Consider the following 27,889-nt stretch of genomic DNA (forward strand, 5'->3'; position numbering starts at 1 on the left):
CCCTCCCCTGCTCACTCTCTCTCTCTCTCTCTCTCTCTCTCTCTCCTAGAAATAAATTAAAAAAACATAAAAAAATTTAAAATTATTTTTTTAATTTACATCCAACTTGGTTAGCATATAGTGCAACAATGATTTCAAGAGTAGATTCCTTAATGCCCCTTACCCATTTAGCCAATCCTCCCTCCCACAACCCCCCCAGTAACCCTCTGTTTGTTCTCCATATTTAAGAGCCTCTTATGCTTTTGTCCCCTTTCCTGTTTTTATATTATTTTTGCTTCCCTTCCCTTATGTTCATCTGTTTTGTATCTTAAAGTCCTCATATGCGTGAAGTCATATATTTGTCTTTCTCTTACTGACTAATTTACCTTAGCATGATACCATCTAGTTCCATCCAGTAGTTGCAAATGGCAAGATTTCATTCTTTTTGATTGCCAAGTAATACTCCATTGTGTATATACACACCACATCTTTAATTTTTTTCAAATAGTTTATTGCCAAGTTGGTTTCCATATTACACCCAGTGTTCATCCTCACAAGTGCCCTCCTCCATGCCCATCTCCCCCCTGCCCCCCACGCCCACCAGTCCTTAGTTTGTTCTCAGCATTCAAGAGTCTCTCATGGTTTGCATCTCTCTCTCTCCCGCATTATTTCCCCCTTCTTCTCCCCCACGGTCCTCTGTTAAGTTCCTCCTAATCCTCCTATACNGCTGTTAGAATTTGCACTTGTGCTTTTTCTAATTTCTTGAAATAGGCCTGGAGTGTAATGTACTTTCCTCTTAGGACTGCCTTTGCCGCATCCTATAGAGTTTGAGTTGCTCTATTTTCATTTTCATTTGTTTCCATATATTTTTTAAATCTCCTCTAATTGCCTGATTGGCCCATTCATTCTTTAGTAAGGTGTTCTTTGACCTCCATGTTTTTGGAGGTTTTCCAGACTTCTTCCTGTGATTGATTTCAAGTTTCAAAGCATTATGATCTGAAAGTTTGCAAGGTATGATCTCAATTCTTTCATATTTATTGAGGGCTGCTTTATGTCCCATCTATCCCACATCTTCTTTATCCATTCATCTATAAGTGGATATTTGGACTCTTTCCATACTTTGGCTATTGTTGAGAGTGCTACTATAAACACTGGGGTGCATGTGTCCCTTAGAAACAGCATACCTGTATCCCTTGGATAAATACCTTGTAGTGCAATTGCTGAGTCGTAGGGTAGTTCTATTTTTAATTTTTTGAGGAATCTCCATACTATTTTCCAGAGTGGCTGCACCAGTTTGCATTCCCACAAGCAGTGAAAAAGAGACCCTCTTTCTCCACATTCTCACCAACATCTGTTGTTGTCTGACTTGATTTTAGCCATTCTGATGGGTATGAGGTGATATCTCATTGTGGTTTTGGTTTGTATTTCCTGATGATGAATGATGTTGAGCATCATTTCATGTGTCTGTTGGCCATCTAGATGTCTTCTTTGGAGAAATGTCTGTTCACGTCTTTAGCCCATTTCTTCACTGGATTATCTGTTTTTTGGGTGTTGAGTTTGATTAAGTTCTTTATACATTTTGGATACCAACCCTTTATCTAATATGCCATTTGCAAATATCTTCTCCCATTCTGTCGGTTGCCTTGTAGTTTTTCTGATTGTTTCCTTCACTGAAGCATCCAACTCTTGATTTCAGCTCAGGTCATGATCTTACGGTTTGTGAGTTTGAGTCCCGCATCGGGCTCTGCACTGACAGCACAGAGCCTACTTGAGATTCTCTCCGTTTCTGACCCTCCCCACTCATGTTCTCTCTCTCTCTCTTTCTCTCTCTCTCTCCCCTATCTATCTATCTCTGTAAAATAAATAAACATTTAAAAATTTTAAAGTACACATTTCCTTTTGTTTCTGGGAAGATTGAATTCGTTTGAAATGCTGAGAAGATTAAGAGCTTTGTTATTGGCTATTATCAGTACTATGCTCTGATAATTATTGTGTTAAGTAAGAGAGCCTATAGGCCTTCCAAGAGATGTCCTAGAGGCATTTGAGTGAATGAGGCTACAGCTCAGGAGAAAAGTCTGGGTTGGAGATGAGTTTTGGATCCATCAGAAGTGCTGAATGAGATCCTAGTGGGAGTGTGAAGAGGGAAGAGAAAGGCGGGTGGAGGAGTGGGAGAAAATCAGGGTTAGCAGCAGAGCAGGAGCCCAGGAATATTGAGAAGGAAGGAGTTCTCAAAGAGGGAGAAAGAAGCCCAGCATAAAAAAGGGTATCGTGAAAGGGCTGCCTAGAGAGGAATGTAAATAATATCACAAGCTGCCAGATGTCAAGTGAGGTAAGAAATGAGGAAGTCCCCAGATCTGGCAACAGCGGCTGTTAGGGACCCTAGAGTTGGGAGTCCTTGTGGGGAAGGGGCTGGGAATGACTAATGCAGGCTGTAATGTTACCTGAAAATAAGCAGCCCTGTAGAGACCTCAGTTACAATATGGCTGGAGGAAACTCTGGAATTCTTGGAGATGAAAAAAATTTGAGAGAGAAGGAAATGGAGACATAGAAACCCAATAAAAAGAAAGGAGAAGTGACCCAGAATCCAGACAGGATAAAAGGCAAACCAGAAATGACTCAAGCCAGATGTCTGGGAGATTCAGGACTGGTCTCATGGACAGGGTAAGTACAAGAGAATCACCCAGCCTTTGAAGATTCCTTGAATCCTGGCCTTTCTAGGGCTTGGGTTCCACTTTTGGTGGGTGAGGTACACAAAACAAGAATATTGGAGAGCTAAGACTAAATTTCTTCTTTCAAGCTGCCCAAAATACTTCTATGATACTTCAGAGAAAAGGCAAGCAAGGTAAGACATCTCAGCTTTAGCAAAGATAAATTGCATCATAAAAGTATAGAACAGGATGTGTCTTTAATTCAAACCATCCATGAAAACAGTGAGGCTCCAGATAGGAACTTAGGATATCTAAAACTCACATCCCCTTTTCATTCCAGTGAATCATGTTGTGACACTTCCAGAAAAAGAATGGCAGCTGAGGGGGATAAAATAAGCAGGGAAGGGGTGAACACCCAAGTTCCCTAATCTCCTCAGCCCAATGGGACCATGAGTCAGTCACACCCAGCTCTGTTCATCTGACACCTGTTGGTTGTTCAGAGCCAAGGCTGAGCCAGTGGAAGAGGTCAAGAGCAGAAGGGCAAGGTCTGGAGAAGTTTGGAGGCAACGAGCCTTTCCCACTGCTGGAATTCCTCACTCAATAAGTTTCTGTTCTGTCCCTGAGAGTAGATATGCTGACTGAAGAAGGTTCTGGTAGGATGGTGGGGCAGGAGAGGCTGTATCTGATCTGTCATATACTGGGAGTGGAGGTGGGAAATGGAGAAAACAGGACAGAAGCTGTTTTAATTCGGGTCTGATTTACCGGAGCTAAGTGGAACTGAATAATTTTGGATCTGTTTCCTGGGTTGTTTCTTTTCCATGGAAACAGAACAGAAATCTGGTGGGTGGAAACTCTGGTATTTTTCAGTCTGTTTCCACCCCCATGCTTACCCATGAGGCTTGAATGGATTTTCCCTAGAGTTTTTGCCCTTCCTCTTATTACATGCAATCTATCTCACTTCTCTGTCTTTGATGGACAATTGCCCACCTCACCACTAAATTTTCTCAAAACAGAAATTTTAAGTTCATTTATTTATTCTGGGGGAGGGGAGGTAGGGTGAGAGAGGGAGAGATAGAATCCCAAGCAGGCTCTGCACTGTCAGTATGGAGCCCGATGTGGGTCTCAAACCCATGAACTGTGAGATAATGACCTGAGCTGAAACCAAGAGTCAGATATTTAACCGACTGAGTCACCCAGGCACCCCAAAACAATTTATTTTAATTTTATAGTGTAGAAATACACACATGCATGCTCAGGTTCTCAGGAAGAGGTTGCTTTCCAAAAGCAACTTGTTCTCCCTGTACTCCAGGAGCCCTGACATAGAATTCTGTTGTGATAGATTATTTGAGAGGGCTAGAGGATTTTAGGCAGTACTTGCGAAGCTTGGGACATAGAAGGGGGAAGCAGACATAGGGTAATAACATCTTGATGGTGAAGAGCCAAAAATTAAGTCCTCCATTAAGAGAAACCTCGGTCTGCACGTAGCCCCAGTCTCAGTTCCAGGAAAAGCCTCAGATTGTTCAAGGCTAAAGACGTCCTCGGACCGCCCTCAGTTCAGCTAATCAAAAAGAAAAAATGAAACACTCCTATGGTCTGAGTCAAGGCTGGGAACTGCAGATACAAACCAGCCAATTTCTCACTGCTTGCCTGAACCCCACGTGGGCCCTTTGAACTCACCTCACAACTGGTCATTTTCAAAGGATTCTCAAAAGTCATGATTGGGTCCCACCAAAAGTAATGAACACCTCACAGATACCGAATGGTCAAAGCTGTTCCCAGGGGTGCTGCACAATTGTAATTGGTGCTTATGTGATGATGCTATGTGTACTGCGACACCCCCATCCCTTACTTTTTAAAAACGCTGTTCGCTATTGTTCTTGGCTTCATCTTGCTCCCACTACACGGGTAGGCTGGTGAGCCCCTGCTCGAGCTTGTAATAAAGACCCTTTTGTATTTGCATCGGTGTCGGCTCCTTGAAGGTCTCTGGGACTCGCGATTTGGGCACAACAATGGCAGAACAAAGTAGCTGAGATAATACTAACATATCATTGTACACTTTATGTCTATTAGCTCACTGAATCTTCTCAACAGCCCCATGAGGGTGGGAAGCTGCTATTATTCTTATTTTATGGAGGCAGAATTAAAGCTCAGAGAAGTTGAGTTATTTGCCTCAAGTTGCCAGCTATAACAAGGTAAAGATAAATTTCAAGACACTGGAGTCTTGACCACACTGCTAATGTTCTTACTTCCTCCTCTCTACCCTACATGCTGCTTGGGCAGCATTTGTTCACTCAACCATTCATCCCACACACAGGAGCTCCTCATGTGATCCATGTTGTGGGTTGGCTGCTAGGGAAGCAAAACAAGCAGGAAAAGGTGCTGGCCTTCCAGGAGATCATACCCTACAAGGGAAACAATATTGTGATACATTTAAATCTCAAGTTTTGCTAGATAGCAGTATAACTTGAATGGCTCAAGGAGGAAGTGATTAGCTTTACTTTGGTGAGTCTCAGAAGGAGATTCTTGGGGAGAAATGCCTTTACACACCACGGATTGGAGTAGGGACTATAGACTTATTAAATATAAGGACTGTGTCCTTCTGGCCCTCTGTCCCTGGATTCAGCACAATACCTGACACATAGGAAGCACCCAATCAATACTTGGTGACTGCATGAAAATTAAAGAATGGCAGAGCTAATCCCAGGCAAGAGAAAAAGTCTTTTTGTATAGAACACCCAACAGTTCTGATCTCAGTCACTGTTGATCCTCAGTTATGTGCCTGGGAAATAACACTTGCTGCTGTTTGTTGCTACAGCTATTATAAGTTGAGGGCAAGGGTGAGAATTCACAGTCTGTTAGTGAAGAATAAAAAGTGACACCCTCTCAATGATAGCTTACTGAGAGTAAACACTCATTTCTCTTTCTCTTTCCTAGGATGGCCATTAGGCCTAGAGTAGACACAACCAGGGCTCAAACATGTCTGTTAGGTATGTGGATAGATGGATGATAAGAGGGTAGATGAGTTTGTGTGTGGACAGGTGAGCAGGTGGTGGGTAGATGGAAGGATGAGTGGATGAATGGGTAAGTGGGGTGGATGGGTACATGGAAAGGAAATCTGCAAGGATTTGAAGTTAATAGACCAAGTGTTCAGCCCAGATCACCCTGGGACCCCCCTCAATTGTTGGTATAAATCAGAAGGCTGCCTCAGAACAAGGCAAAAGCAGCCTAGAAATGAGGCAAACTAACTTGAATTGAGGCCAATTTTGGATACAACAGGGATTTGTTTCGGTTGAGTAAAGGCTTTAGGAAATAAGTAGAGGAATGTTAGGGAACACAGCAAACGTGTGCCTTGTGGATGAGGAAAACACTGCGGCAACAGTGAAAGGAAGAGGAAGGAGCACTGGTTTGGCTCATGTACGTACTTTGACAAAAACCTCTTGGAGAGCCAAAGGTTGTCCTTCCTCTAACCCCCACTGGTGGCAGGTGATTTAGCTGGAATGAGAGGAGCATAGTACTTAATTTGCACTTAAGCACTGTGAAATAGAAGAGAAAAGGAGAAGCAAAGACAAGTCATTCAAAAAGGGAAGGAGAGAGAAGAGGAAAGAGCAGAAATGAGGTGGTCAGAGTAAGGTGGATAGGGGTCGAGTATTGATGACTGACCTACCTTCTTCTGGGATTCCTTTGGAGAGAACATTCTTACTTTCCATCTGAAGCTTCCACAATGCTGTCTCAATTCCTAGCCTTAGATTCAATTCACATAGATGAGCAGGAAAAGCTGGGCTGGAGTCCAAGCTATGGGAGGTCTGACTTACCTTGGGCAAGTAACCTCACTAATCATCAGTATCTTCCTCTGCAAAATAGGAACAATAATATCCATCTTAATGGGCAGGTGTGAAGAATTTCATGAGAACTGAATTGGTCTTCAGGACAAGACTTCTCCAGCTCTGTCTGAGGTAGAGTCTGGTCAGCACACCACACAAAATAGCATGGAATCATGAACAATGGGCTGATTACACCTGAGCTGTAACATATGGATCAAGATACTCAAACCAGAAAGACAGTGGCTTTCTGCCTACTCCACACTGTAACTCAAGAACAATTCTAAATAAAAAAGTAAGTGCAAGAAAGGCCCTCAAAGTTCTGGTTTTCCCTCCAATATTTTTGGATTTCTTTGTGATTGACAAATATTATATCCTTTACCAAAAACTTTTTTCTATCTTTTTTTTTGATGCCTTGACTTTAATAGACACTTAAGTACAGGCACTGTGTGGGTTCTGGCTTAGAGCTGCTGTCCCAGTATAAGTATCACCAGTGCTCCTCTCCTTCTCCACAGCAGGCCAGGATAAGCAGTCTGAGTTTAAGCAACATGGGGAATAAGCTGACAGGTGTCATAAACTTCTTGGTCAGGGACTGCAGCACTCCCCAGAAAGACATCTGTCTCCCACACACACATATACACACTTCCCTAAGTTTGTAAATGATTTAGAATTTGTGAAAGGTTATAAGCTCTCTAAAAAAACAGAAAAAGTAAATATATTTCCAAAAACGCAGAGGGGATAAGTTCCCTTGCTACCAATGCAAGATAAGCATCTGTCATTTGCCCATTAGCCAAGTGTCTATTGAGAACTTGCTCAGTGCCAGGTATTGTATCTAGGGCAAACAAAACAAAATAAATAACCGAGGGCTGATGGGAGTGGGAGAGAGGGGAAGGGGGGTGATGGCCATGGGGGAGGGCACTTGTTGGGATGAGCACTGGGTGTTATATAGAAACCAACTTGACAGTAAACTATTTAAGAATAAATAAATAAATAAACTCAAACATTTCTTTCAGATAGTGATAAAGGTTATAAAGAAAACAAAATAACATGATGGTCCAGAACATTAAAGTGTCCATTGCCTTAGGTCTAGTTTCCTAGAAGCAGAGTCTGGGATGGGAATTGGGGGATAATGTTTTTATCACCCAGAGGAAGAATTCAGTAATCCATCACTTACATACAACACCCAGTGCTTATCACAAGTGCCCTCCTTAATACCCATCACTCACTTAGCCCACCTCCCCATCACCTCCCTCCATCAACCCTCAGTTTGTCATTTTATCTCAGTTTATCTCAGTTTATCATTGAGTCTCTTGTGATTTGTTTACCTTTCTTCTCTTTTCCCCCCACCCACCTTCCCATCTGTTCATCTGTTTTGTTTCTTGAATTTCACATATGAATGAAATCATATGACATTTGTCTTTCTCTGATTGACTTATTTCACTTCGCATAATACATTCTAGCTCCATCCTTGTCATTGCAAACGGCAAAATTCCATTCCTTTTGATGACTGAGTAATATTCTATTTTATATGTATACTAATATCTTCTTTATCCGTTCATCAGCCAATGGACACTTGGGCCCTCTCTATAGTTTGGCTATTGTTGATAATGCTACTATAAATATTGGGGTGCATGTACCCCTTTGAATCTGTATTTTTTTATCTTCTAGGTAAATACCTTATAGTGCAATTGCTGGATTGTAGGATAGTTCTATTTTTAGTTTTTTGAGGAACCTCCATACTGTTCTCCAGAGTGGCTGCACCAGTTTTCATTCTGGGGGCTAATGATTATTGAAGGAGCGTCTTAGGAGAAGGAGATGAGAGCAAGCAGGATGGAGCAGGGAAAAAAGCTAAATAAAGATGGAACTGAAATCTAGCTTCAGCCTGATCCTGAAGAGAGTGGGGGAGGGCTCTCGAGCAGGAATTGCATCCCACAGTGGGTCCTACCTTGAGGCCAAGGTCTGGTCTAGGGTACTTGTTGCATCCATTAGTCATTGGCCACTGGCCACTCTTCTACCTTCACCCACACCCAGAGATAGAGACTGTTCCTGCTTGGCCAAGGATAATTCTCCAGAGAAAGGGAGAAACTTTAGCAGCCAACACAGCCAACATAGAGAAATTGTTCTTGACTACATAGAGGAATCTGGGAGGGGCACAGACAGCATCTAGTGATTATAGAATCATTTAATCTCAATCTCCTTTTAGGGTACAATAAAGGAGCAAGGGGTCCTAGGAAGGTGGGGTAGGAGCACAGAACAGCAGGCATCTACATCTTGGAGAGAACGTAAGCCAAGAGGGACTGCACATGGGAGGGGGGAGGCTAGGCTGGAGATGTTTGTTGGAATTAGGGGAGGGAGAATTCCAGAGAATAGGGGTAAGGCTGGGTCATCAGCATTAGCTTCTGGATGTTACGCTTGGCTTGGTAGCAAGATTATTCTCAACAAGAAAATGTGTATATGGCAGAACATGGCAATCAATGCATTCAATTCGTGTTTACTCAGAGGGGCTTTGGAACTTCAATGGGCAGCAAGGGATGGGGGCAGATAAGGGGACCAGTTTCAGCAATTGTTCAAAATCTGTGCTAAAATGAGAATGCCCACAGAGAAACTGGAAAGGAGATCGCTGTGTTTTGTTTGCTTGTTTTAATCATAGTAGGGGGACCAGAGGATTGGGAAAATAAATGAAGACCAACAAAATGTCTGTTGACAGGCAAAAGCTGTTTATTCAGAGCTTGCTCTAGCAAGAAATTCAGCCACTATCACTTGCATTTTGAATAATACCCAAAGGCAGGGAAGGAGGAGATGATAAGCTTTATTTTATAAAAAAGGGAAGTCTTTAGATGTACCCTGACTGGAAGCTGTTGGCCTAGGGAAGCTAGAGGGAGGCACACTAGCTAGCAGGACATCTTGTGATTGGTTAGGGGAGCAGATTTGGCTTCCTTGGTTGGGCCTAAGTTGGATGCAGGGACAAAAATTAAGGAAGCTGTCAGTTATTAATAAAATTCTTGTCGTCTTGGGGAGCCTGGGTGGCTCAGTCGGTTAAGCAACCGACTTCAGTTCAGGTCATGATCTCACAGTTTGTGGGTTCGAGCCCCGCATCGGGCTCAGAGCCTGGAGGCTGCTTCAGATTCTGTGTCTCCCTCTCTCTCTGACCCTCCCCTGCTCATGCTGTCTCTATCTCTCTCTCAAAAATAAATAAAATATTTTTTAAAATCCTTGTCATCTTGAGCAAATTATTACAGGAGTTATTGCTTGACTTCCTGGACCAGTTGCTAAAGTTCTGACTTCCTACAAGTATGAGTTACAGGTGGGAAACTGGCTTCATGGGCTGCTTATTGTAGTTAATCGGTGGGTTTCTTGGGCTGATCGCTGCAGATTGTGGCTCAGAGCTATGTTTCTGGTATAGTCTGTCCATTATCTACTTATATATTCATTCTCTCAATATTTAGAAAACGTGAAGTAGTTACATATAGTCAGATAATACATGGTCCTGAAGAAATGCATCATGCTGTTAGGGAAACAGATTTTTGAGAGCTCTGCCTTCTGGTGGAGGGCACAAGAAGAATAGAAAACCAGGAAAACAAAGCTTATTCATTCATTCATTCATTCATTCATTCACCATACACATATATTCAGCAATTGTTTGCTCTGTGTTCCAGACATTGTCATAGGGGTTCCTGTGCTCCAGGAATGTACAGTGTCCAGGAATAAAAAGCAGGTTACTGACAGAATATGAGAGGTGAAGCTTCTCTTGGCTAGGCAGTCAGAAGGATCTGGAGGAACATTCAAGCTGAGACAAGAGTCAAGAGAAGGAGGAAAGGAAGTGAGTTCTGGGAAGATGATAAGGCATGGACAGAGACGGGGAAGTGAGAAGGAACAAAGAGGGAACAGATACATCCTGACCTGCCCTCAACAGGTCATATTTAGGCATGACATCCCTATACAATTATTAATCACACTCCCTTTCACTTTCAAAAGGGTTCTGACTGGTCACCCTGTATATAGTGCATTTGAGAAATATGAGGTTGACAGGGAAGGGAACAGAAGGAACACTACAGATGTAGGCAGTGACGAGATCACATAGAGCTTCAAAGGTCACCTTTAATCCAATGGACTCAGAGCAGGAGAGTTATATGGAGTGAACTGGAAAGCCATGCCTGCCTATCTATGGTGGCTCTACCTAGCTGCAGCCTCATGTAGCCTCACTCCCATTTTTCAAGAAAAGCCATAAATCTGGATTTCTCTAAGAAATCTCTCAATTTTAAAATGTCAGCAATTAATCAAAAGTAAATAAACATTCTCCGTTGTTGGACATTTAAGCTGTTTCCATAATTTGGCTATTGTTGAAAGTGCTATAAACATTGGGGTACATGTGCCCCTATGCATCAGCACTCTTAGACCATGGGGGAGGGAAAGGGGAAAAAAGTTACGAGCAGAGAGGGAGGGAAGCAAACCATAAGAGACTCTTAAATACAGAGAACAAACTTAGGGTTGATGGGTGGTAGGGGAGAGGGGAAAGTGGGTGATGGGTATTGAGGGCACATGTCGGAATGAGCACTGGGTGTTGTATGGGAACCAATTTGACATTAAATTATATTTTTAAAAAACAAACTAGATGCTGGCTAGGATGTGGAGAAATGTGCACCTTCCTACACTGTTGGTGGGAATGGAAACTGGCTCAGCCCCTCTGGAAAACAGTGTGGAGATTCCTCTAAAAATTAACAATAGAACTCCCCTATGACCCAACAATAGCATTGCTAGGAATTTACCCAAGGGATACAGGGGTGCTGATGCATAGGGGCACATGTACCCCAATGTTCATAGCAGCACTCTCAACAATAGCTAAAACATGGAAAGAGCTTAAGTGTCCATCAATGGACGAATGGATCAAGAAGATGTGGTTTATCTATACGATGGAATACTATATGGCAATGAGAAAGTATGACATCTGGCCATGTGTAGCAACGTGGATGGAACTTGAGGGTGTTATGCTGGGTGAAATAAGTCAGGCAGAGAAGGACAGATAACATATGTTTGCATGTATAGGAGGATTAGGAGGAACTTAATGGAGGACCATGGTGGAGAAGAAGGGAAAAAATAGTGGGGGAGAGAGAGGAAGGCAAACCATGAGAGACTCTTGAATGCCGAGAACAAACTGAGGGCTGATGGGGGTGGAGGAGAGGGAAAGGGGGATGATGGGCATGGAGGAGGGCACTTGTGGAGATGAGCACTGGGTGTTATATGGAAACCAACTTGACAATAAACTATTTTTAAAAATAAATAAATAAAATAAATGGGTAAGGAGAAAAAATTAAAAAATAAAAAACAAATAAACAAGCAAAACTCTGTAGGCTAAATAAAACCTGAGGACTATTACTCAGCCACCAAAAAGAAAGAAATCTTGCCATTAACAATAACATGAATGGAGCTAGAGTGTATTTTGATAAGTGAAATAAGTCAGTCAGAGAAAGACAAATACCATATGATTACATCCATTTGTAGAATTTGAAAAACAAAATAGATGAACATAGAGTAAGGAAGTAAAAAAGAGAGAGTGGGGGGGAGGGGAGGGAGAGAGAGAGACAGAGAGAAAGAGGGAGGGAGGGGGGACGGTGGGAGAGAGAGAAGAATGAAAACCATTACAGACTATTAACTATAGAGAACAGAGTTGCTGGAGGGAAGGTGGGCAGGGGATGAGTTAGATGGGTGATGGGTATTAAGGAGGACAACTTGTTGGCATGAGCACTAAGTGTTCTATGTAACTGATGAATCACTAGATTTTACTCCTGAAATCAATATTACACCATATTTTTTTTAATGTTTTATTTATTTCTGAGAGAGAGAGAGAGAGAGCGTGAGCAGGGGAGGGTTAGAGAGAGAGGGAGACACAGAATCTGAAGCAGGCTCCAGGCTCTGAGCTGTCAGCACAGACCCCGATGCAGGGCTTGAACCCACGAACCGTGAGATCATGACCTGAGTTGAAGTCGGATGCTTAACAGACTGAGCCACCCAGGCACCCCTACACTATATGTTAACTAATTAGAATTTAAATAAAAACTTGAAACAAACAAAAATAAATAAACTATATGTGAGTAAAAGCAATAGACTTTTTTTTTTTAAAGGCTCTGAACTTTCCCTGGGGAGGGGAAATTCACACCATCAGGAACACATCTCTGGTAATTTCTCAAGAGAGAGAAAGGAGAAATACCTTCCAAGTATCTTTCTCATGCAGATGAGACACTTAATTTCTCTATCAGGTCATTTAGCCACCAGGAAGGACCCCCCTTTGTGCTCTCAGAGGTTGGGGATAAATCCTGGAGATCAACCTAAGTGGGCTAATCAGGAAGGTCCCACAGAAGCCCGTGACCAGCCTGAGAATGGATAGAGTAGAACATTCTCCAGCCCCCCATTTTGGGTGCCAACCATATCATAAGTCCTGACAGGAAGAAGGGAACTGCAATTCTAGGAACTGGGGTATCAGCACCATCAAGAAACCTTCAGAACTTACAAGTTTAGTTTATTGAACCAAGTAGGAACACAGAACTTTTGAGAAGGTAGTGGTATTACAATATAGGGGTAGCTGCTGTGTTGGAGGCTCAAAATACCAGTGCCTTAAAGAAGATTTCTCTTTCTTATAACAATATGAGATTATGGAGCCCAGGGATAACATGGTGGTTCTACAGAGTTAGAAACCAGACTCCTTGGCTCACTCTGACACTCTTAAATGTTGCCCCTGTCAGCAAAGTCCAAAATGGTACACAACATTCATGCTTCAGCTGGTAAAAAGACGGTAAGGAGAAAGGAAGCACACTTCTTCTGTCAGAGGACCAGACTCCAAAGTTGCTCACTCACTCTACTCATATCCCATTAGCCAGAACATAGCCACATGGTCATCATAGCTGTATAGGAAACTGGGAAATGTACTCTTTAACTGGGTGGCCATACTAGTTATCCATTGTGATATAACAAACCATTTGAAACCATAGTGGATTGAGATATCAATAATATGTTATTTCTCACAGTTCTGGGCAGTTCTTTTGTTGGACTTGCCAGTGGCTGCAGTCATCAGATTCCTGGACTGGGATGGAAGAACCACAATGGCCCCAGACATCCAGTTGTTCTCGCTATAAGCTGGCGGTCTTCGTCATCTCTTCCTCATGGCTGCTCATTCTCCAGTGAGCTAGATGGGTCTCAGTATGGTGGTCTCGGGATTCTGGGAGGATGGGAGCAGAACTGTAGTGCTTCTCATGGCCTAGGCTCTGGAACTCCAACACATCCCTTATGCCACCACATTCTGCTGGCCAAAGCAAGCCACAAGACCATCCCAGATTCCAGGGGGGAGAGATAGGCCCCTCCACTTGATAGGAACAGCACAATGTCCAATTGCAAAGGAGTGGGACACAGGAGGCACAATTCATTGGGGATTATATTATAATTCTAACAATCTTCCACGGTGGCCCAGATAAGAACCCTATCACTAAGTAAGAAAAAGAAGGTAGAGACTGAAGGGATTCATTTATTCGGAAGCAAGAGACCCCAAAAAGTAAAAACAAAGGTAGACTTTCCTGGTTTGGCTGCTTATCATGAGAGATTTATGGCCCTGTTTCTTAGTAACATTATGGTTATGTTAAGGTAATTTGTTTATTACAAAGAAATTATTTCTTTTCCAACCCATCATAAAACTCCTATCTGGCTGAATTCAATGCAAGCTTCCAATTCAATGATGCCAATGTGGACTCTGAGCCCACAAGACTTTAACTGCTCATCCAAGAGCAGGTCCCTGCAGATACAAAGCCCCCTCCTTTCCTGGGACTTCTGGAGATATTAAGGTCATTTATTTTTCAACTTAAGAAAGGAGAAAAGCATTTTAAATTGATTTTAAAGTCAGAAGATAAAATTATGTGGAATCATCTACAGGTGATATGTGTTATGGCACCCCCAAGGATACAAAGGGCCATTGTCTCATTAGTCACCTTTTGACGACATCATATTGCACTTTAAATAAAATTAGAACTACTCACTCTGGCTTACAAAGTGCATCTGCCCAAGTTCTTGCCCACTCTCTAGCCCCATCTATGCTGTCCCCTGCCTGGAACACTCCTGCCCCAACTTGATTCAGGTGTCCCCTTCCCTGGGGACTCTTTCCTTACCTTCCCAAGCAGGAAGAGCCCTCCCCCGCTCCTATCACATCTGAAACAGACTTCCATCTAAGCAATGATTTTCTTGCATTTCTGTTCGTCTAAGTCATGATTTTCTTGTATTTTGATGAGCCCCATGAAATTGTCATTTTTGTCAACAAACATGTTGACACTTTCATATAGTTCAGCTAATATTATTATAACAGCTGAATAAAAGTCACTCTCCCCACACCTAACTAGTGCCTGCCCCTGCTGCACAGCCATTCCTCAAAAGCCATCAAGACAGTAAAAGAGAAAAGCTTTGGAACCAGACAGAACCAGATTTGAATCCCAGCTCCATTCTAGTTCTATCTGTATAGAACTAGGCAATTAGTGTGATCTCCCCAAGCCTCAGTTTTCTCATAAGTGAAATTCAGGTATATTAAATAGCAATGTTATTAAATAGCAAGTGGTGGCCACTTAGCAGGACTAGTGTGAGAATAACGATGCATGCTGAGGCCAGAGTTGTGGTTACTGCACTGACAAAGGTATGGGAGATGGGCACAGGGGGGAGGGAAGACTACCTAGAAACAGCTATCAAAACTTTACCTGTACACACCGTAGGTAGCAAGTGCTGTTTGCGCCCTGCCCAGATCATCTGTGGACCTTGCCCAGGGAGCATAGCCTCATTGGTCAAATTTCCAACTAGCAGCACCTGTTACCTCTTTCTCTGACCACCAGAGCCCACTCTGTCCTCATTCAGAACAGGCCAGAAGTGCCAGAGGATTCATGACTCCTCTCCCCACCAAGAGCAGACTTCAGCCAATAACTGCAGAATTGGTGTACAGTTGACTCTTGAACAACACGGGTTTGAATTCCACAGGTCCACTTTTATGTGGATTTTCTCCAACAAACATACATATAGTACTGTAAATGTATTCTCTCTTCCTTATGATTTTCTTTTTCTTAAATTTAAAAAACTTTTTATTTTAAATAGGCTCCATGTCCAATGTGGGACTTAGACTCATGACCCTAAGATGAGGAGTCTCATGCTCTACTGACTGAGCCAGCCAGGCACCCCTTCCTTGTGATTTTCTTCATAACATTTTCTTTTCTCTAGCTTACTTATTATAAGAATACATAAAATAATACAATGTAATACATAAAACATGCAAATTAGGTGTTGACTGTGTTATCAGTAAGGCTGAGTAATTAAGCTTTGGGGGAGTCAAAACTCATACATGGATTTTCAACTGCGTGAGGGGTCAGTGCCCCTAAGCTCCACATTGTTCAAGGGTCAACTATACATACTTTAGCTCCTTCTGTCTTCAAGTGGGACAATGTTGAGGTTTGCATTCTACTCCATCTCTCAGATATCCCAGTAGGATTAGGCTCCAAGGGTTCACAGCAGTACCTCTTGAAAATACACCTTTACTGGATGACTTTCCTTCCCAGCTCACATCCCTCCCTTATTTCTTGGGGCAACTCCTAAGTAAACCTCTTTCACTCAAGTTCTTATCTTGAGTTTGCTTCTGGGAGAACCCAAACATCTGAGAATATATCCTATAAATTATCTTTACGCATATGCAAAAATGACATACATTCAATTTATTAATTCATCATTGTTTGTAATTGCAAGAGGTTGGAAATAATATACTGAAAAGAAACTGGTTGAATACATCGTGATCTACCGACACAATGGGATACTACACAGCTCTATAGAAGAATGAAAAAATACTTTATGTCTTGATATAAAACTTCTAAGCCATATTGATGAATAAAGCAAGATGCAGAACAGTATAAATAACACCTGTTACCATTTGTGTAAAAAAGCTTGTGTGTGTATGTATGTGTTTGCATATGCTTAGAATCTTTGTGAAAGAGACCCCAAAACACATAACCTTATAGCCCCTTAGGAAGGAGTTGGGTGGCTGGGGAGACCAGGATGGAAGAGAAACTTTTCACCATTCATGCCTGCACATCTTTTGATTTTTGTACTATCGATAGGTTTACCCATCCAAAAAATAAAAGTAATATTAAAATAATAAGTAAATGCATACATAAAAGGAGGTGCACCACTGCTCATTGGACCTTATGTAGCTCTAGTATGGAATGAGTGAACAGGCTCCTGGTGACTGATCAGATCCTGGCTCCAACATGGCTCCTCCACGTGGTCTTGATCCAGCCGCCAAGGCTCCTGCAGGTCTGTGTCCTCACCCATGAAAAGAGGTCTTGCTTCCTTCAGCAGGAGCAGGATCTGTTAGATTTCCCTTTTTCTTCACCCACAAAAGCTGCCATCACTTCTGTCAAGAGGAAGGCCCAATGGCACCTTCACCCATACACAAAGAAGCCTAAGTAATTCTCTTCTGCCTGAGAGGTTGTACTGAAGGCACTCATCCCCATGCAAAATACGTCTGAATCACACACACAACTCATGCACATGCTGACACACGCACTTGCACAAACATACACACACATGAATGGAAACCCAAGCTGTTCTTTCTTGAATAAAATGCTACCACCCCACTCCCCTAATAGCTGAGTCTGTCTAACAGCTTGGGGACCTGCATGCTGGTCTAACCAAAGTCCTACTTGTTGCTGAAGAGGCCACTCAATGGGGAAGGAGCTGTTACTGGGGCTGGGTGTCGGGAGCAGCTTCATTCATCATGTCCTTGTACTGCCGTTTGAAGAAGCCAAGCTGTGGAGGCAAAGACAGAGGAGTAAGGGCCACCGAAGTCAGGGAAGTGGTGAAGGCCATGCAGACCAGGAGGGGAGACATAAGATCTAGGAGGTGCAAAAAGTAATGTGGCAGAGTGTAAAGAGACCTGGGGAAAGTGGGACAGAGAAAGAGATGGCATTGATGTTAGAGCCAGGAAACAGAAAATAAATAAAACTTAGAAGGAGAAAGATTAATATCCCTACATAGTGGTCATTCTGTACCCAGGACCATTCAAAGTACACTATGTATATATTAACTCAGTTACCTTCACAAAGTGGTATTTATATTCTCATTTTATAGCTGAAGAAGATGGAGACTCTGTGACTTGGTGGGAGTCGAACCAAATAATGAGCTGCTGAGTAAGAAGCAGTGAGGGGAGAAGAGAGCAGAAAGGAAGAGGGGATACCTTGTACAGTCCAGCGCTGATGAGGGCCAGAAGCACCAGCCCCCCTACTGAGCTGCCCACTATAAGTGGTACAGAGTTGTGCACTTCATGTGGCTCCACTTTGGTTTCTGTCTGTAACAGGGGGAGGGAGGGTACATCAGGGGAACAGATGAACTCCAGATTTTAGGGATTTCCCAGTCAGGCTTTCTGTATTCCTTTAACCCAATGACTGGCCTTTCTCTCTGCTCTCACTCCTCTTCCCACTCCTCCTCCTCTGTCTCTCTAGCTCTTTACCCAGAGACTTCCACAAACCCAGCCTCCCCTCCTACCTCTAATAGTCCCTCTGGGTCAGAGACAGATACCTGGGCCCTCAGAAATGCCTCCTGTCCTGGAAGCAGGGCAAACTTCGAATCATCAAACAAGACCTCTGCTGTGCTCACAACTTGAAGGTAGTTTGCTGAAGTCTAGGAGAGAGAGGATGGAATCTGGACCCGTGGGCCCTCTGAAGTATCATGCCCATGCCCAGCTGAGTCCTGTCCCTCACACACCTTGATATACCAGTCAAACGAGAGTTCGCCTTCGAGGGTAATGTTGACTCTTTCCTGGATGCCGAAGGATGGGATGTCACACTGGATTCTCTGGCAGACAGCAATGAAGCAGTTCTTGGAAAAGGAGGAAAGGGGAGAAGTAACTAAGGAAACTGGACACAGAAAATGCTCATGCATCCAGTTCACTCAGTTGACAGATGGTATTGAGCACCAACAAAGGGACAATGCTTGTTCTGGCTTATTCTTACCACCACTGGGGACTTATTAAGCTCTTTCATGAAGTCAGAGAGAGGGGGAGCCTTCTCCTCGGTGTGGCATGTGCTGGAGAGGTTCTGAGGAAAAAGAGACACTGTGAGAAGAGAGAGATATGAGGGCTTGTGAGTCCACCCTCAAGGAGGCTGAAATGGCATAGGTCCAGGAGAGTATCAAAGTGCCACCAAAATCCAACAGAGGAAACAGAGATTTTAGGAAAGACCAGGGCTATGGAGGGAGGAGCTGGGCCACTGATCAAACCCAACTAGGCTTACCTGGGAAAGGGTGACCTGGAGGTTTTCCCACACGGCCACCTGGTTCAGCTTGATAGGTACCCAGAAGACCACACTGATGGGGAGGCTCCTCTGACCCAAGTTGTTGAGCTGCACAGTGGGAAGAAGGCAGTGGATATCAGAGCTCTGGTCTTTATGTTCCCACCAGCAAATGGAATCAGCCTCCCACTCCTAACAGCCCAGTACTAAATAAGGCCTCACAGACTCAAGCAGCCTCCCTCTTGATACTTGCTGGGACCCAGTAGATTGTAGCATTTAAACACACATTCAAGACCTAGATAGGCTGGTAATAAGTAGTGTCTCTTCCACTTACTAGTCGGGAGACTGTGGCCATGCTCTGTTAAACTCTCTGAGCCTCAGTTTCTCCATCTGTGAACTGGAGATAATGACAATGCCTCCTTCAAAGACTCATTGTAAGGATAAAATGAGGTGTGTGTGTGTGTGTGTGTGTGTGTGTGTGTGTGTGTCCTTCTGTGTGGATAGGGTGAGAGTGAGCTTGGAACAGAGCCCAGCACATAGTAGGCACTTGAGGCATGTCTCCCATCATTATTTCCCATTATTGCATTCTCATCACATTGATTTCCCTCCTTGTCCTCCTTCTCAGCTCCCCTCACCTCATATTGGTGTATTATAATGTGGCTGGTCTTCTCCAAGGCTACGAAGTTGAGATATTTGGTAGAGGCTTCATGGCTGATGGGAGAAAGAAGAAAGTACAGGAGGTGTCAGTACATCAGAGGTGTCCTGAGAGGGAGACTTGGGCCAAGGGTGTAAGGGAGTGAACAAGCACATGGGTAATGCTGCCCTGAGAAGATGCCAGTAGGGTAGTAGGCAAGGGGTGATTTGTGTCAGACACACAGGATGCGCTAGTTTGAGTCACACACACAAACGTATACACAGGCACATATACCATGTACACTCTGAGGCACATATATGCTAGACACACATACACAGGCACTCATGTGCACAGACTTACACACACAAATACAAAATGGGCCATGTACAGCACAGTGGTAAAGGCAGAGCTAAAGCCCTAGAGCCAGCACCTGGTGACCACCACGAAGACAGTGTATTTCACAGGCAGCTCCAGTTGGAATTCAGTTTTGTTGGTCTTAGTTGTGTTGTTCTCACTAAAAGGAAACAGAGAGCTTTCCTGGATATCTTCCCACTAAATTATAATCTCTGTAAAGGCAGAAACCACAGCTGTCTTGTCCATCACTGTCCCACCAGCACTGAGAACAATGCCTGGCACATGGTGAGTGCTCAGTTGGTATTTATTGAATGAATGAATGAATGAATAAATAACTGAATAAACTGAGGAGAGAACCAGTGGGGAGAGGACAGTGGTCCATCCCGGGCAGGGGGTTGGGCCTCAAAGGGGATAAGATAGGCACAGCACACCTGGTCACATTGGCCTTGAGTAGTATTCTGTTTCCAAAGGAAGCATCAGATTCCACACCAAATGTGATATTAAAGGTGATCTGGAGTTAGAGAAAGAAGAGATGGTGAAAAGAATAGAAGAAACAACCCAAATGTCTATCGACTAAAGAATGTATAAATAAAATGTGGTGCATCCATACAATAGAATAATATTCAGCAGTAAAAAGAAATGAAATATTGATAGATGCTGCAAACATGCATGATCCTTGAAAACATGAGCACATACAATATAATCCAATTTATATGAAATGTCCAGAATAGGTGAACCTAGAGACAAAAAATACATTAGTGGTTGCCTAGGTCTTGGAGAAATGAAAGGGCTAGAGTTGATGGCGAAGGAGAGCTGGCTCTTTTCTTGAGGTAATAAAATATTCTAAAATTGATCATGGTGATGAATGTACAACTCTGTGAACATACTACAAAGGCACTGATTTGTGTGCTTGAAATGGGTGAATTGTATGGTATATGAATTATATCTCAGTAAAGCTATTTTTCAAAACACACACAAAAAAGGAGGCTCTACTTTTAAAAAAAGAAGAGAAGAAGAATTCAGAAAAAGACAAAAGAGAAAGGAAGAGGAGGACAGCAGCCTGACCTCTGAGTAGTTTGCGAAGATGGGATGGTTTATGTTGCAACTGCTATTCTTCAAAGCCTCAGGCCCACTGATGGAGTCATCAGACTCACAAGTCAGGCGCCAAGGTCGCTGTGAGTGCTGCTTCTGAAAGGCAAGGGAGACAGAGGTGGTGATGTCAACCACCACCTGGGGACACAAGGAAAACAAAGTCAGACAGAGCCTGAGAAGGATTGGACTACCTGGTCCACTGACACCCGCCGATAGGACAAGCCAGGTGGGTAGAAGAAGGTAACTTGAGTCCTGTAGGAGTCCTCGCCCTGGTTTCTCACAGTCAGTGTCACATTCACGTCTCGAAGACCACCCACCACCAGGGTATCCAGACTGTAGGAAGAACAAGCCAGGCCATGAGATGCTGAGGGCTTCCATGTGGCAAGACTTTTCTGGTGGCACAGACACTTGGAGAGAGAAGACAGTGGATGGGGCAATCGCACCAACACCTCCAGAGCAGCTGGGCTCCCTCAGGGGCCAGGAGAACCGAGCACCAGGTTATGGTGCAGATTTTCAGGGAGCAGTAAGGAAAAGAAACTCACCCCATAAAAGTGAAGGTGATGCTGAGGTCATCGTGGCAGATGTTGTCACTGCCACAATTCTGCTCAAAGGGAAACTACAAAAAAAAAAAAATAGAATATGATGGAAGGAAAGGAAAGAATGAAATGAAACAATAAAATAAAATATTGAGCTAGAGTGTATTATGCTAAGTAAAATATGTCAATCAGAGAAAGACAAACATGATATGAATTTCACTCATATATGGAACTTAAGGAACAAAACAGATGAACATATGGGAAAGGGATGGGGAGAGAAGAGAGGGAAACAAATCACAAGGGAATCTTAATGATAGAGAATAAACTGAAGGTTGATGGAGAGAAGTGCATGAGAGATGAGCAAGATGGGTGATGGGTATTAAGGAGGGCACTTGTGATGAGCTCTGGATGTTGTATGTAAGTGATGAATTCTGCTCCTGAAGCCAATATTGCACTGTATATTAACTAAAATTTAAGTTAAAATAAAATATAATATTGAAATAAAATTATGTGAAATGAAATAAAATGCTCTTCAACAATCTTGGCCTCTGGTCTCTTCCATGACCCTGCGGGACCCCAACTCCAAAAAACTCACCAAAGCTGTGAAGAGTCTCTGAGCATCCACAGCCAGCACTGGCTGGAGGTTCCCGAATAAGGCCAAGGGCTTCCCCACCAGAGAGAAGTTGAAGTTCAGGACGATGGGGTTCACTGAGTCCTCTACACAATACTGAGAGATAGTAGGGGTTTGAGGGTTTGTCCTCCTTAGCCTCCCAAACCAACCCCATGCATGGAGAACCCAGGAGTGTAGCCAACCCTTCCTCACCAGTAACAATAGCTTCAGGGTCTCACATTCTTGATTCAGCTTCAAGACCCTTGTCTGTCTGCGTGTGCTGTTCTTTGTCTCTTCAAAGGCAACTCGGGGATGTGAGAGTCTTGGATCCAGAGCCATATCATATGTGACGCTGCTCTGAATCTCTCCTAAAGAGGCAGGGCAGCATGGTAGTGAAGAGCCCAGATTTGGAGTCAGACCATCATGAGTTTGAGGCCCAGCTCTACGTTGGGCATGCCGCATGAACTCTTTGAGTCCCATTCCTAATTTTTTAAATATTTTTTTAAGTTTGTGTATTTTGGGGGGAGGGGGAGGAGGGGCAGAGAAAGAGAGGCAGAGAGAGAATCCCAAGCAGGTTCCGCGCTGTCAGCACAGAGCAAGTAGTTGGAACTCACAAACCATGGTATCATGACCTGTACTGACGTCAAGAATTGGACACTTAACCAACTGAGCCACCCAGGCACCCTGCCCATTCCTTATTTTTAAATTGAGGAAGATAATTGTACCTTCCTAGTGGTGAAAATGAAATGAAATGGTGTCTATAAAGCATTTATCACAGTCCTACCACACAGAAAGTGCTCAATAAATAGTAGCTATTCTGTGACATACTAGAAAATTAAGTATATTTTTCTGACTGCTTTTAACTTCTTTCTCTTTGTCTTTGGTCTTCAGTAGTCTGTGCCTTGGTATGGTACAATGTATAATGTTTTATACATTGGTATAATGTACTATGGTATGGTTTCCTTTATATTTATCCTTCTTTGTTTTGGCAGAGAATCTTGATGTCTTCCATCAGTTTTTTAAAAAAAATTGTCACCAGGGCACCTGGGTGGCTATGTCAGCTAAGGTTATAACTCTTGATTTCAACTCAGGTCTTGATTTCACATGAGCCCCACTTTGGGCTCATACTGACAGCTTGGAGCCTGCTTGGGATTCTCTCTCTCTCTCTCTCTCCTTGCTTGTGTGCTCTCTCTCTCTCTCTCAAAATGATTAAATAAAATTTTTTTAAAAAGGAAATTTGTTCCCTGTATTTTGTTGCTTCTTTCTTATCCTCTCTCTTCTTAAAATTCTAAATTACATGTTTATTAAAATTTTCACCATGTTCCATATGTCTTACAATTTTTTTTCTGTATTTCTCATCCTCTTTTCTCTGTGTGTGTTTATCTAAATACTTGCCATCGATTTACCTTCCAGTTCACTAATTCTTTGTTTTGCTTCGAACCTGCTATTAAATCTATTTGTTGAATTCTTAATTTCAGTCCAGGTATTTTTCAGTTCTAGAGTTTCCATTTTACTCTATTTTATGAATTCCAGGTCTTTTCTGAAGTTCTCCATCATTTCCTCTTTTTTCTTGAAGATCTTAACTGTAGTTGCTTTTTAAATTCCTAGTAACTCCAATTTCTGAAACACCTGTGGGTCTATTTCTATTGTCTACTGTTTCTCTTAGTTTCTGGTCTGGATAGACGTTGTTCCAATAGAAAGACCAAGTTACTTATCAACACTCCTCTCAAATTTCTGTTTCCCCAGCATTAGGGAGCTGAACTTTTACTCAACTCTTCAGCTGCTGTCTTCTGCTGAGTTTCTTAGAGTATTGATCTAGACATACATGGCTGAGGAAGTCAGCCAATGATTTGAGAGGAATTTATATGTAGGCTTTGGGGCACCTTCTACACGATTCTCTACTCTCCAACACTTTTCTGTCAATGTCTAACCATGCTAGCTGCCCCAAACTGACTGCTATCTCCTCAGCCCAGTAAGATTACTGCTAGAAACCTAATTTTATTCCCTTCTCATTTCTCTCTAGTACCATCATTACTATTCCCCCACACCAACTACAATGCCTTTCTTTCAGATCAGAGACAAGGGTAAAGTCAAGTTAGTGGTGATAAAATGCATGTCCAAGTGTTTTCTGAACTTGTATTTAGCTTCATCAACTCAACCTGCCCTTTAGATGAGTTATCTCTTGACTTAAAAGAAAATCCTGGTTAGTTCACAGGTTGGGGGGGGAGGCACTGTTTCTCTGGAGAACTGAGAGAGTAGAGGAGTGCCACATGCTCACTTCTGGTGAGGTTTGCTGGGCCTCTCCACCCAGTCAGGGAAATGCCTTCTCACTCCAGCCAAGCTTAGAAAAGGCTGTAGAAGCCTGTCTGGAAGTTTGCTCTCAACTGCGAGAAGACTGCACTGGGCCACACATTTAACCCTTTTAGACTTACCTACCCAGGCTCACCTTCTCTTAGCCTGTCCCGTGTATTCTTGCGGACACGGAGGCAAACTCTGACCTCCCCAGCAGTCTGATCTTTCACCGCCTTTTCATGACACTCAAACACATTCCTTGCCACTTCTTTGGGTGTGAACTCCATGGTCACCTCAAGTCTCAGCACAGGCTGGGATCTGTAGGAACAACAGAGGGCCATCAAAGGCTTTCAGACAACAAAGCCCCCCTCCCCCGAAAGGGAAAATATTTGGTGTGCTGTAAAACAAGTTCTTACCTAAGCAGCAGCACATGGCCTTGGGCCCCTATAGCCAGGTCCACCAGTCCATCCATTGTGAGGTCCTGGCCCCCACTCAGTGACTGACCAAAATATTGGAGCGTGGGGGAGATATGGGAGCTTTCAATCCGCTGGGGGTAGAAAATAGGAGACAAAGGGAGTGGGAAAGAATAGGGAAGTGTGTAACTCAGTTACCCAGAATGACCCAAGAGGACAAATTGTCTGGGCTCCACTCAATCACTCAGTGGCAAAGATTTGTGCATTTTCTGTCTGTAAACTTCATCCCAAAAACAACAGTAAGCAAATATTGAATTCTAGTTAATGATAAACATACTGAACTATTCAGGGGCATTGCAACTTATTTTGAAGTGCATTAAAAAATAAGGTGGGCTGGGGCACTGGGTAGCTTAGTCAGTTAAGTATACAACTCCTGGTTTTGGCTCAGGCCATGAGCTCATAATTTGTGAGTTCAAACCCCATATTAGGCTCCATGGTGAAGCAGGCTTCAGGCTCTGAGCTGTCAGCACAGAGCCCAAAACAGGGCTCAAACCCACAAACCATGAGATAATGACCCGAGCTGAAGTCGGACACTTAACCACCTGAGCCAGGCAGGTGCCCCAAGGCCTTCAAGTAATTTTTAATGTATTTGTAGGATTGAACCTCTGGTGAGGGGGATTTTGTAGGAGCGATGGGGGACAGAGAGAAAAAGGACATAAGAAAAATGTGAGGCTGGAAAAAAGTCAAAGACCCAAAGGCAGAAGACCCGATGGCCTCAGCTGGCAGTGGTGGGAGAGAACCAGACTGTGGAGATCCCTCCAAACAGTGGACTCTATCGAGCCAGGAACAAGGAGCCAGCCATTTACCACCTTTGAGGCTTAATCTGCTCATCTGTGAAGAGGGGGTGATTGTGCCCCCATTCACCTCCTATAGTTGTGGTAAGAGTTTCTATGAAGTGTGTTATTATTTTTGATAATTCTGAAAAGCAGTACTAGGAGAACTGATCTGGCAACTCTGAGGATGTTGAATTAGAAACAACAAGGGCACCTGTGTAACTCCATCAGTTAAGCACCCAACTTCGGTCATGATCTCTGGGTTTGCTGGCTCAAGCCCTGTGTTGGGCTCTGTGCTGACAGCTCAGAGTCTAGAGCCTACTTTTCATTCTGTGTCTCCCTCTCTCTGCCCCTCCCCCACCTCAAGAATAAATAAAACATTAAAAATGTTTTTAAAGAAAGAGACAGAAGAGCATCTGGGTGGCTCAGTCGCTTGAGCATCAGATTTTGTCTCAGTTCATAATCTCATGGTTCATGAGTTTGAGCCCAGCTTTGGGCTCTGCTCTGACAGCACAGAGCCTGCTTGGAATTCTCTGTCTCCCTCTCTCTCTGCCTCTCCTCCTACTACGCTGTCTCTCTCTCTCTCTCTCTCAAAAATAAATAAACATTAAAAAAGAAACAGAGAAAGAAACAAGGAAAGAAGGAAGGAAGGAAGGAAGGAAGGAAGGAAGGAAGGAAGGAAGGAAAAGGAAGATCAGCAAAGAGGCTACTATCATAACAGGGACAGTGACCGGGCCTCACCTGGCTGTGGGAAGGGCTAATGCTTGATCTTGAGGTTCCATGAAATAGGTAAACAGCACCCCGGTTCTCCTGCTCTCCTGGGGCTCCAATGGCCACGTCTGTCACCTTGTCTCCATTCACGTCTCCCAGCACTGTCAGGGCTGCCCCAAAGCGGCCCCAGGGGTGGCCCTGCTCCCCATGGAGAACAGCCTCACACTGCCACTTAGCCCTCTGCAGAACAAAAACAGTGTCAGGGTCCAACGTGGGTAACTCCTAGCTCACACCCAGATCCCACTCAGCCCAGGCCCCATCAGCAACTCACCCCCCGAGGCAAGGGGCATACAGACACCTGCCCCCCCCTTGTCTGCTCGTAGTAATGGGGGGCCCCAATGAGGACCAGGTCAGAGCTGCCGTCTTTGTCCATGTCCACAGAGCAGAGGGAGGCCCCAAAGTAGGACCCAATCTGAAAGAGATGAGTCAAGGATCACATATCTCTTGCCACCAAAATCAAAGTGTGAGTGTTTTCTTCCTGTGAATAAAAATCATGCCAACCAGGGAAAGCCTTTTGGAGTAGATGTGATCTTCTATATGATTCAAATTCTCATTTGCGTGTACTGCAGCTAGAGAAAAATATAAAGTTGATGGTCATTAGCTGAGGATTTACCCCAGATGGTGTCCCAGGAAGATGGTTAATATAGTAAAGAAGTTGGATTGGAAACTACACAGAAAAGCCTGGAAGAGCACACAGAGTACCTTTACAATATATTGTAAATCTTTGGGGAGGGGAGCATAAAAAAAAAATCAAAGTTGGTTGTCCTGCTAGTAAGGAATCAACTGGCTTAGATTAAAAATAACTATTGCTACAGGAATTTTTTTGCATAATATTGAGAAGTACTGTCTATCTTTTAAAATAATTTTTAAAGTATGTTCCAAAAAAATCCAAAAATATGTTCAGTGTCAATATGTAGAATTCACCAATAAGACTTATCTCATTAATTACTCATTTATTTATTTATTTACTTATTCATTCATTCATTCATTCATTCATTCAACAGCAAGCATTTGCTATCTGCTAAGCATGAGGCTGGGTAAAGGAAACACAGTGTTCTCCAGAGCTCTCAGTACAGCAGAAGGAAATAGTACAGATAAACAGAGAGATGCATTTAACAATGTCAAACTGGGGCAAGTCCTAGGAAGGAAAAGTGCAGGGGACGTCACACATGACTTACTGCAATCTGATTTCTGCCTCACACACTGTTGAAGAGATTGAAGAGGCCTGACTGATGGGCCAATAAAGGCGTTTAAGCTTTAACCTACAGTCAATAGGATTTTTGGTCTTTAGGTTAAGTTGATTAGAGTATAATTGGGATAAGATAAAGTTCAAGCATGGAAATGAAAAAGAATGAAATCTGACCATTTGTAGCAACATGGATGGAACTAGAGGGTGTTATGCTGAGTGAAATAAGTCAGGCAGAGAAGAACAAATACCATTATGTTTGCACGTATAGGAGGATTAGGAGGAACTTAACGGAGGACCGTGGGGGAGAAGAAGGGGAAAATAGCTGGGGAGAGAGAGGGAGGCAAACCATGAGAGACTCTTGAATGTTGAGAACAAACTGAGGACTGATGGGTATGGGGGGAGGAGAGGGGGGGTGATGGGCATGGAGGAG

At 43.3% G+C, this 27,889-nt stretch overlaps 1 protein-coding gene across 1 annotated transcript in view; it reads right to left on the reverse strand.

The window, feature by feature from the left end:
* Positions 1-16,152: 16,152 nt before the first annotated feature.
* The window catches only part of ITGAM (integrin subunit alpha M), a 45,453-nt gene continuing 33,716 nt past the window's right edge, over positions 16,153-27,889 (reverse strand). The window contains exons 13-31 of the mRNA XM_077760306.1: positions 26,542-26,682; positions 26,241-26,450; positions 24,670-24,800; positions 24,408-24,571; positions 22,175-22,329; positions 21,947-22,078; positions 21,358-21,431; positions 21,007-21,148; positions 20,789-20,911; positions 20,155-20,234; positions 19,800-19,883; positions 19,371-19,446; positions 18,739-18,846; positions 18,460-18,543; positions 18,212-18,325; positions 18,026-18,127; positions 17,685-17,795; positions 17,152-17,257; positions 16,153-16,862 (exon numbers count right to left, since the gene is read on the reverse strand). Coding sequence (XP_077616432.1) covers positions 17,189-17,257; positions 17,685-17,795; positions 18,026-18,127; positions 18,212-18,325; positions 18,460-18,543; positions 18,739-18,846; positions 19,371-19,446; positions 19,800-19,883; positions 20,155-20,234; positions 20,789-20,911; positions 21,007-21,148; positions 21,358-21,431; positions 21,947-22,078; positions 22,175-22,329; positions 24,408-24,571; positions 24,670-24,800; positions 26,241-26,450; positions 26,542-26,682 — 2,100 coding nt within the window. The 3' untranslated portion in view covers positions 16,153-16,862; positions 17,152-17,188. The remainder of the gene's footprint in view (positions 16,863-17,151; positions 17,258-17,684; positions 17,796-18,025; positions 18,128-18,211; positions 18,326-18,459; positions 18,544-18,738; positions 18,847-19,370; positions 19,447-19,799; positions 19,884-20,154; positions 20,235-20,788; positions 20,912-21,006; positions 21,149-21,357; positions 21,432-21,946; positions 22,079-22,174; positions 22,330-24,407; positions 24,572-24,669; positions 24,801-26,240; positions 26,451-26,541; positions 26,683-27,889) is intronic.

This window comes from Crocuta crocuta, unplaced genomic scaffold (assembly GCF_008692635.1).
Source record: "Crocuta crocuta isolate KB4526 unplaced genomic scaffold, BGI_CrCroc_1.0 scaffold73, whole genome shotgun sequence".
In the NCBI taxonomy this organism is placed as follows: Eukaryota; Metazoa; Chordata; class Mammalia; order Carnivora; family Hyaenidae; genus Crocuta; species Crocuta crocuta.